The sequence below is a fragment of the Tamandua tetradactyla genome, chromosome 19, assembly GCF_023851605.1.
Source record: "Tamandua tetradactyla isolate mTamTet1 chromosome 19, mTamTet1.pri, whole genome shotgun sequence".
NCBI classification, from domain to species: domain Eukaryota; kingdom Metazoa; phylum Chordata; class Mammalia; order Pilosa; family Myrmecophagidae; genus Tamandua; species Tamandua tetradactyla.
Window position 1 is genome coordinate 14,431,859 of NC_135345.1, and position 10,066 is coordinate 14,441,924.

Genomic DNA, 10,066 nt, shown 5'->3' on the forward strand with positions numbered 1-10,066 from the left:
ACAGTAGATTTCTTGTGAACAGAAGACTTTATTTTATTAGTCGTATTTTTTTGATCATCGTAGAGTCGAACAAGAGATTACTGAACAGTATTGTATAGGATGTGCCCTATACATGGGTACAGTTCTGAAAGTTGGGCTCAAATGAGGACTAAAGTCCTGGAATGGGGTGCTTTTTTCTATTTTGCAGCTTTTCAGAAGCTCTGTCTATCCTTTCATATAATTGGCAAATGTGTAATAAATTAATTCAAGACCTTATATGCAAATATTACTTGAAACTTTTGACGTTACTTACTATAGTTCATAAGTGGTTTTTATTGTATCCTCTTATCTTTTTAGTCTGTATCATCTCCTTTCTGCCACCCATTTGTTGGTTTCTCCCATTCCACATCCAAACTAACTTTGACCCATATATCAAGTTCATTCTTCTGTCCATTAAAAAATGAAGTGATCTACAGTTTGTTTTGCAGTATGATATGACTTTATTTTTAAATCATTCTTCTGATTGCTTATCTCTTAAATACAGATGACTCTTACATTATTTGAATTTCCCTTACTTTTTCTTTATGTCTATGTTGCCATTTTTTTAAGCTTTTGTATTTGTCATTGGTATAACATGAGATTCAAGTTATGTTTGTTCTTACATTTTAGGTCGTTCTTCCCTCTTTCCAATAGATGATGGTTTACTGGATGATGGTCATAGTGATCAAGTTGGTGTTTTAAATTCACCCACATGTTATTCAGCTCATCAAAATGGAGAGCGAATAGAACGCTTCTCTCGAAAAGTTTTTGTTGGTGGTCTTCCTCCAGATATTGATGAAGGTAAGGTGATGATTTGGGCTAAAAAAAAAACAACAGAAATATAATGTGAATTGTGGATTGGGGATGGTATGGGATCTTTACCTCTATTAGTTTTCAGAGCAGACCAGTGTTCTGCTTAAAATGAATGTATTTTAAATAAAATAGTTAAGTTTTATATATTATTTTAATAAAGATATTATTATTAGCCTAGTACTTGTGCTACAGTTTATCTAGAGTATTTGGTACTTTTAAATATTAAATCTTCAGAGTAACTTATAAGGTAGGGATTTTCTTACAATGAATCATTAAAACTAATTCCCAATATATGTTGTTATACTTTCTTAAGATGAAATAACTGCTAGCTTCAGAAGATTTGGACCTTTGGTAGTAGACTGGCCTCATAAAGCAGAAAGCAAGTCCTATTTTCCACCAAAAGGTAAGGATTGTCATTATTAATATTTGCTTAAGTTTGGTTGTGTGCAAACAAAAGAGACTGTATCAATTGTTTATGTTTTCTTTTAAAATTGAGTATTAGTACATCTTTATATAAAAGCTAATAAAATTATTTGTAGAGGCTGGTAACATTTACACGAAGCAGAATGGTCGTGAAAACCATTCTAGTTTTCCTTTAAGCCAGCCAGGAATCAAAAGACAGTTGCTATGCTTTCTGTAAAATAATAATAAGATAACAATAATAATAATAAATAATAATAATAATAAATAAGACAAATCAACAAATGCTTGAATATTTTCTTTGTCTAAAACATCATTCTAAGTAATTTGGGTACACAGATATAAAAAAAATTTCTTTCTACTCAATGAAATTAAGATCTAAGTGAAGTGGTAATAAAAATATAAGCCTATGAATAGTTTAAGTATTTCAGAATTTACATAACTTTTCCATACAATAGTAGAAAGCACCAGAACAGTATGTACTCTGTTGGGTGAATAAAATAGTCTTAGCTAAGGCAAGAAGTGACTGGTCAAGACTTTTTTAAAACCCACAGTAACATACAGAGGTAGAATCTGAAGGAGCCTACTTAGTTGTGCTAATTGCTTATTGCTAACATAATAGTGTGGCCAATTACCAGAATATAAGAACCACAAATCATGCTAACATTCATTTGAGCAAAATAAGTCACAAGGCCAAGCCCAGCATCAATGGAGTAAGGGAGTACACTCTCCCCACACAGAGAAGGGAAGGAGAGGGGAGAGGAGAGTTAAAACATAATCCATTCTGTCAGAATTGCTAATGTAGATTTTCTGAAGTGAGTAAAAGAAAGGAAGAAGTTGAAAGACTTCTCCTTGAACATGATTAAAATAAACATTAGAAGAGAAAAAGCCCACATTTTTATCGCTGCTTGAACTATCAGCCCTGTAGAAAAGACTCCAAAGATCTGTTAAGTGTAAAGGGTCTGGTTTTGTCTTGGGAAAAGGAAATGTTGGCACACAAAAACTAGCTCAGGGATCCTAGTGATTGAATTCTGTGGGCCTATCTCCACTATTTTGCCATGGAAAATTGTAGGGCCTCCATTACTATAGTTTAAGTTTTTTTTAGAGAAGTGGATTAATGCAGTGTTAATTTTTGTGTGTCTTTAGAGCTTAACCTTAGAGCATCTTAGAACATTCCTTTGAGAAGGAATTCTGGATCCCAGGCCTCAATGAGAATCTGATTAAGGCTATAACCTCCCACTATATACCCAAGTTTTGCATACCATTTTGGAGCTTACTTGAAAGTCCTGAACCCTTTGGTTTGGAGAGAAAATTCATTCCATATAGATATAGGTGTTCATTTGTTAGCCTTAGAGTTTTAGGCTGTTATAGTCCACAGTTTTAGTGTCTTATCCTTTTATAGTTTGTTTTATTGAGTGTTCCGTACAAAGATCCCTGTTAGTTTCTACTGTTCTGCTCACACTCCATCATCCCTTGCCTAGATTACTTTAGGGTCTGACTGATCTGTCCACATCTCTGGCCCTCTCCAGTTTTTTTCCCATAATACAGTCAAAGTAGTCTCTCTGAAATAGTCATTTAGTGGTGTTGGCTCCTCCTCCCCTGCTTAAAAACCTTCTGTGGCTTCTCTTATTAGGATAAAGACAAAAGGTGTCCACACAGCTGGCAAAGCCCTGTATAGCCTGCCTAGCACCTACTCACCTCTCTAGCTACTTCTCACACTAAATGTTATCTCACTCTCAGTCCCTCCGATTGGCCTTGTTTTCTCTTGCCTCAGATCTTTTGCATATGATAATCTCACAACCTGGAAGTTCTTCTATATCTCTTCCTCTATGTATCCCCTACTTATCTTTTTTATCTTTGCCTCAATAATAGTTCCTCACTGGAAACCTTTTAGGGCCCACCAAATGAGGTCAAATCTTCCTGTTGTGGCCTCTTCTAGCAGTGTGCTTTCATAGTACTCATTATAGTTGCAAACTTACTTTTTCTTGCAGTCTTATATATATATGATTATTTTACCAATGCAATTACTCCAAGTAGTCATTAAAGATTGTATCTTTATTAAACGTTTGTCTTCCCAGTAATTCAAAGATTGATAATTGCCTAATAAATGATACAAACCAAAATATAGGATAGAAAAAAATCACTGGCCTGAAATAGGTGGGAAACACCTTCATTGGGAAGAGGAGTTCTGAACTAAATCTAAAAGATTCTGTTTTAGTTTGCTGAAGCTGACGAAATGCAATATGCCAGAAATGAGTTGGCTTTTAAAATGGAGATTTATTAACTTAGAAGTTCACAGTTCCAAGGCTGTGAAAATATCCAAATCAAGGCATCAGTAGGCAATGTTTTTCACTGAAGATTAGCTGCCAGCAATGTGGAACTTCTCTGTAAAATACAAGGCACGTGGTGATGTCTGCTGGTCCTTCTCTCCTAGATTTTGTTGATTTCAGCTTCTGACTGCTGTCTGTGGCTTTCTTTCTGAGCTTCTGTTCATGTCCTTCTCTCTCAGTTTCTCTGTGTGCTTCTTTGAATTTCATGTTCTTATAAAGGACTCTGGTAAAAGGATTAAGACCCACCTGTGAGAAGGGTGCAAGGGTAGTTCAGTGGTAGATGTCTTGCCTGCCATGCAGGAGACCCGAGTTCAATTCCCAGCCTATGCACTTCCCTCCCCACCCCCTCACCCCCACAATCAACAAATGGTGCTGCAATAATGGAATAGTCAACGGGAAAAAGAATGAAATGTGACCCCTGCCATGTAGCATAGAAAAAAAGACCTACTTGTAGCAAGCCTTAACTGAAATAACCTAATCAATAGGTCCCATCCAGGGTGGTGCGATGGTGGCTCAGTGACAGAATTCTCACCATGTGGAAGTTTTCAGGGAGACTGAAATTTTCCTCTTATTTATGGAAATTCCTGAGTTTTCCAAGTATTCTAGTCCAAAAACATGCTATAGAACTTGTATTATCTTGAGAGCATTTATAGGAAACTTCAACTCCTAACATGCTCAACTACTTAATTCTGCCAAATTCTTTAAGAAAACAATATTATTACTAGAAAGAGCATGAGAGACCTTAGGTCTGACTGGGTTTGAAATTAAGCTTAGGCAGCTGCTTCCTGTGTGACTAACTTTGTAAAATGGAAATAATTTCCCATAGGTTCATTGTGAGAATCAAATAAAATAAGTTACATAAAGTGCTTAATACAGTACTTGATAGTGCTCTTTATTAAGTAGCTAATTGCTTTACTAAATATCTTTTTTGTGAGTATTCCATAGCATATTCTCTTTCTCCTATAGAAGGTATAATGGTTCTAGTCCTATTTGGTAGTTATTTTTCTGTTTTTTAAAGCACGTAGTTTTTAAACAATATTACAATTTAGAGTGAAATCACTGACCTTGACATATTGCCTCATTTTTAATGGTTATTACAGGCTATGCATTCCTTCTCTTTCAAGAAGAGAGCTCAGTTCAGGCACTAATTGATGCTTGTATTGAAGAAGATGGAAAGCTCTATCTGTGTGTTTCTAGCCCTACTATCAAGGACAAACCAGTAAGTAAATACCACACGAATTTCTGGTTAAAAATACAAGTTTTCCAAAACTGTTTTTTAAATGATTGCTAATAAATAAAGAAATAATCAAACTACTCTGTTGAAGTTCAGTTTTTGAACTATTCAGATGATTTGTATTTAAAAAGTGATAGTAATAGTGTATTTCCAGTCTAATTATCTAGAATTTTGAACAAGTAACACTGTAGGCTGGAAAATGGCAGCATAAGCTTTCAGTCTCATAAGCCCTAATGCAATAATGTTATTTTTGTCATAGGTACAGATCCGTCCTTGGAACTTAAGTGATAGTGATTTTGTGATGGATGGTTCTCAGCCTTTGGATCCCCGAAAAACGATTTTTGTTGGAGGTGTTCCTAGACCATTAAGGGCTGGTGAGTAGAATTTTGATAAATTTCATTTATAAAACCATTTGAAGGTGAATTATTCGATTCATTAAATATTTGGCAGCTATTATGTAACCACCACTCTTGGGTGAAGGAGGGGCAGATTCCTCATGCTCCAGTAGTTGCTAGCTACAGAATTCTGAGACAAATTCTTAGAGCCTTTCTTGATACTCTGCAGTAACTGGAAGATGGACACTCATCTATTGACAGTAATAGCTAACTCTGACCAGAATCTATAAGAAAAATCTGCTTAAAAACTTCTGACTTATTAATTGCAACTCTCTAAGAATTGGGGGTCTGATTATTTTTTGTGGGTTGATTTTATATGGATTGATTCTTACATCTGAAGAAGGAATATGGATTTTTTTGTATTTTAACCATAACCAAAATAGTGGTTTAGATGAGCAACTGATAGACTTCTGTTCCTCAATAAATAGGAACCATAGAACTAGCAGAACATGCCATATAGGAACATAGTTATAGACTTGGAGGTTGGGAGGGAAGATTGTGGTTTTGTTTTGAACATGAGTTTGTGACTCCCTTTCAAAGCCCCCAAATAAACTTTTTGATTAAGTCATTTGTATCTAATAAACTTTTTAAGAGAATTATTCTAGCTGAAATTTGAGAATGAACTGTTAGGGGAAGGTCAGAAGTAGAAATAAGACTATTGTCATGATCCAGATGAGAAAGGATAGTACCTTTGAATAAGCTGTTAGTGAAGGCAATGAAAGTTATATCCAGAAAATTGAGTTTATAGAATTGGAAGCATTGTGGTCAGAGGGAGAGTATCAAGAATGACACCAAATATCTTGAGTTGGTAATTTCATTCTTGATGCTCAGTAACTGGGTCAGCAGTAACTGGGTCACAAAAAGAAATCATTTATTGTCTCAGTATCTATTAGAAATCAATATGAACTATCAGTAGGCTATCCAGTAAGCTGTTGCATATCTGAGTCTCTGGCAGGTCCAGCCAGAGATATGAATTTGGGAGCTCAAAATATAAAGATGGTGTTTAAAACTATATCACAAGATGAAATCACCAAAACCATGATTGTAAATGGAGTAGAGGACCCAGTGACATCAAAAAGTCAATTTGAGGAGGACCTAACAAAGACTATGAAGGAATTAATAGTGTGGTAGAAGGAGAATTGCTGAACCAATGTCTTTTTTTTTTTAGTGAGAGATTATGGGATCTAATATGTAAATGAAAGTGTTGGATTTAGAAAAGAGCATGAAGTGTTTACTGTAACAGGAGAGAAGACAGAGTATGTGGTGGACTCAGTGCTGATAAATGGGAAGATGTGGTACTGATGAGTCTGTCTTTTTATTGAAAAAAAAAAAGCCTTCTTTGATCCTAGTTCCTCCTTTAACAACTGCCTATTGTCTGCCATCCTTCTTTTGGTCCAATGTTTTTATCCTATTAACTTATACTTTTAAACGTACTTAAAAATTGTTGGTTTACTGTGTTTTCTCTCATATGACGTGAACTTCTTTTCCTTTCAAAGTGGAACTTGCTATGATAATGGACCGGCTGTATGGTGGAGTTTGTTATGCAGGAATTGATACAGATCCTGAGCTAAAATACCCAAAAGGTGCTGGGCGAGTTGCTTTCTCCAATCAGCAGAGCTATATTGCTGCCATTAGTGCTCGGTTTGTTCAACTTCAGCATGGTGATATTGATAAACGCGTAAGTTGTATATAGTGAAATCATGTCCTGTAATAAAGTGCTGATCCAAGGCTTACTACCATTTATTTTCTATAGTTCTTAATTCTTAGAGTTAAAAGTATTCCATCAAAATAACTTTGAAATGTAAAATTCTTGGATGCACTTAGGATTGTAGGTATGATATGAAAAATATTTTAAAGACATGCAATTTTTTATCAGACACTAAGGTCTTAATCCCAATTTTACTATTTATTCTGTAGTCCTGGGAAAATTAATCTTCTCTATGCCTCTGGGTTCTCACTTATAAAATAGAAAATAATAACAGTGTCTATCTCATTGTTATTTTGAGGAGGAAATAAATTCAAATATGTAGAAGTACTCAGGGCAGAGCTTAGCATGTGGTAAGTGCTCTATAAGTATTAGCTGGTTTTCGCTTGTCATAATATCTGAAATAAAAATACATTGTGTATATTTCCCTAAAATAATTATCCTAAAATTTAAAACATTTATTTCTTGGTATCATTGCCTGAGATGATACCTGCAGAAATGCAATATACAAAAAATGGATTGGCTTTTTCAAAGGGTATTTATTAAGTTACGAATTTGCAGTTCTGATACCTTGAAAATGTCCGAATTAAGGCATCAACAGATGATAACTTATCTCAGGAAAGGCTGATCAGGTCTGAGGTTTCTCTTTCTGCTTGGAAGGTACATGGTGATGTCTAATGTCCTCCTCCTGGCTTTTGGGTTCAAACAATTCTGTCAGCATCTTGTGCATCTCCAGACATCTGTGTCTTGGATTCATCTCTCTGCCCCCTGTGTTGGCTCTGTCAGCATTTCCAAATGTCTGTATCTAGTTTCATCTCTCTGCTATCTGTGTTGACTCTTTTAAGGACTCCAGTAAACTAATCAAGGCTCACCTTGAATGGTGGGCTCACATCTCTATGGAAATAATCTAATCAAAAGGCCCCAACCATGAGTCTGTATCCACAAGATTGGATTAACAGAGCATGGCTTTTCTGTGGTACATAACAGTTTCAAAAACAGCATACAACCCTATTAAATGATTCCTGGGACCAACTACCGTCTAAAATAAGAAAAAAGAAGTGAAAACCTCAAATATATTCACAAATATATTTCCTCCTAAATTCTGAGAATAGTTCTTAACCATAGTTAAATAGTATTCTAAGCTAGTCATATTTACATGTACAGTATAGATGAGATATATTAAACTAGGGTAAATTAGTAGATATAACTTCAGTCGGTACTTATTTTCCCCATGTAACAAAATTGTTCAAACCTTTTCTGAGAAGCTTGTTTGCCCATTAGAAAAGTTTGGGGGGCAGGTGGGGCTGATTAATAAAAATTGACTGGATCCTGAATGCTACATGTAATCATAAATTTAATTACCAAACCATCCAGTTTAGAAAAGAAGTACCACAGGTTCAGTGCATCAACACAGAATGGATTTTTAGTTGCATTGTCACTTAAAATATTGCCAAAAAAAAAAGTAAAAAGCAAAAGTATCTAAGAAGAGGAGATCTGATTTTATGCAGACATGCACACACAAAGTTTTTGTACTGATTTGAATCTTGAAGTTCCTCTACTCCAGTGGTTCTCACTCTTGGCTGCAAATTGACATAACCTGGAAACTTTAAAAAATCTTGACGCCCAGGATCCATTTAGAAAAGAAATTACTGTGTCATTATTTCTTACCTTGGACAAACTCTGCTTTATCTCAGATCAAGCCTATAAATACTTGTGCTTATTATTGACCTGGGAAGATACTCCTTTGCTTTCAAGCACTCAATTTTCTGTCTTCTCCTAATAAAAGGCTAAGATCTTAGGCAGTTTAGCAGTTCAGCCAGAGAAAGGGGGTAACCTTCTATTCCTAGGGTTATTATTAAGCAATTAGGAAGACTATCTCAACTAATAGCAGTTAATGCTAACTTACAGAGTATTTACCATGTCCAAGCTCTGTCCTAAATGCTTTTAATCCTTACAACTCTGTGAGGTAGGTTCTGTTATTTATCTCATTTTACAACTATGGAAATTGAAATTGAGAGGTTTAGCAATTCGGAGCTGCCTCTAGTGTCTGAGGTCTTCTCCTGAGCAGGCCTTCATAGTAAGACTCATGGTTACATCTTGTGAATCCACAGAAGTCCAGACATACCCTTAGTAAGATAATCCACAGTTCTCTTTTGTCTGTGCTTATTACTTACAAGCAGGTTGCTGTTCCCATCTGCAATACAGAAGCCCTGCCATATCCAGTCACTGTTAGGGTTATGTCATCTCACATGTATTATTGGAATGAGGGGGAATAAAGTATGTTAACAGTTTGTCTTTCAGGACGATTTAATATTCCTTCTCTCTTTTACTCAAATTCACCCTATCTCTGAAAATACTAACACACAATTGCTTTATGTTACTTAAAGAAAAGATGAGGGTGCAATGTTTTGCAAAACCATTTGGTAATTATTGCTGTTGAAAACATTTTCTGTCTTTGGAAAATACACTGAACACTATTCAATATATAGTTCTCTGAAGAAAACATATACTAAAATGAAATAAAATTGCCAAATTATACTCTCATGGTCAGTTATGAATTATGAAACATCCTACAAAAAGATGAATTGTGCATTTTAAAAAATTTAGTATATATAGCAAGCTATTTCCCTGGGAAATTTCCTTCTTTCTCAACTTTTCATGCTTGTCCTTTTCTTTAGAACACTGTAAAAACAATTACTAAATTTTTAAACAATTTTAAACAATTACCAAATTTACTTTCTGAAGTAGAATCTAATGAAACAGTTCTTCTTTTCTCTTTTTGTAGGTGGAGGTGAAGCCATATGTGCTAGATGACCAGATGTGTGATGAATGCCAGGGTGCACGCTGTGGTGGAAAGTTTGCTCCTTTCTTTTGTGCCAATGTCACTTGCCTGCAGTATTACTGTGAGTTTTGTTGGGCGAATATCCACTCCCGTGCAGGACGTGAATTCCATAAGCCATTGGTAAAGGAAGGTGCTGACCGCCCACGTCAGATCCACTTTCGCTGGAACTAAGAATAGCAAATCGGCCTCTGGTTAAAGAAAGAAAGGGTGCATGTGGCTTACTGTGTTTGAAGATACTGACATGCAGAAGAAATAAGTGCATTCTTCTGCTTTTCACCCCAGCTATCAATACATGCATCTTTATCAGCA

General features: G+C 35.4%; 1 protein-coding gene across 10 annotated transcripts in view; it reads left to right on the top strand.

Moving 5' to 3' along the window:
* CPEB2 (cytoplasmic polyadenylation element binding protein 2) overlaps nt 1-10,066 on the top strand; it is a 58,161-nt gene that overhangs the window by 44,449 nt on the left and 3,646 nt on the right. For all 10 annotated transcript variants that reach the window (XM_077136422.1, XM_077136424.1, XM_077136420.1 and 7 more), the window contains 6 exons: nt 649-819; nt 1,145-1,234; nt 4,682-4,800; nt 5,075-5,189; nt 6,707-6,888; nt 9,701-10,066. The exon at nt 9,701-10,066 is cut by the window's right edge and continues 3,646 nt beyond it. In XM_077136422.1, coding sequence (XP_076992537.1) covers nt 649-819; nt 1,145-1,234; nt 4,682-4,800; nt 5,075-5,189; nt 6,707-6,888; nt 9,701-9,928 — 905 coding nt within the window. In that variant the 3' untranslated portion in view covers nt 9,929-10,066. The remainder of the gene's footprint in view (nt 1-648; nt 820-1,144; nt 1,235-4,681; nt 4,801-5,074; nt 5,190-6,706; nt 6,889-9,700) is intronic.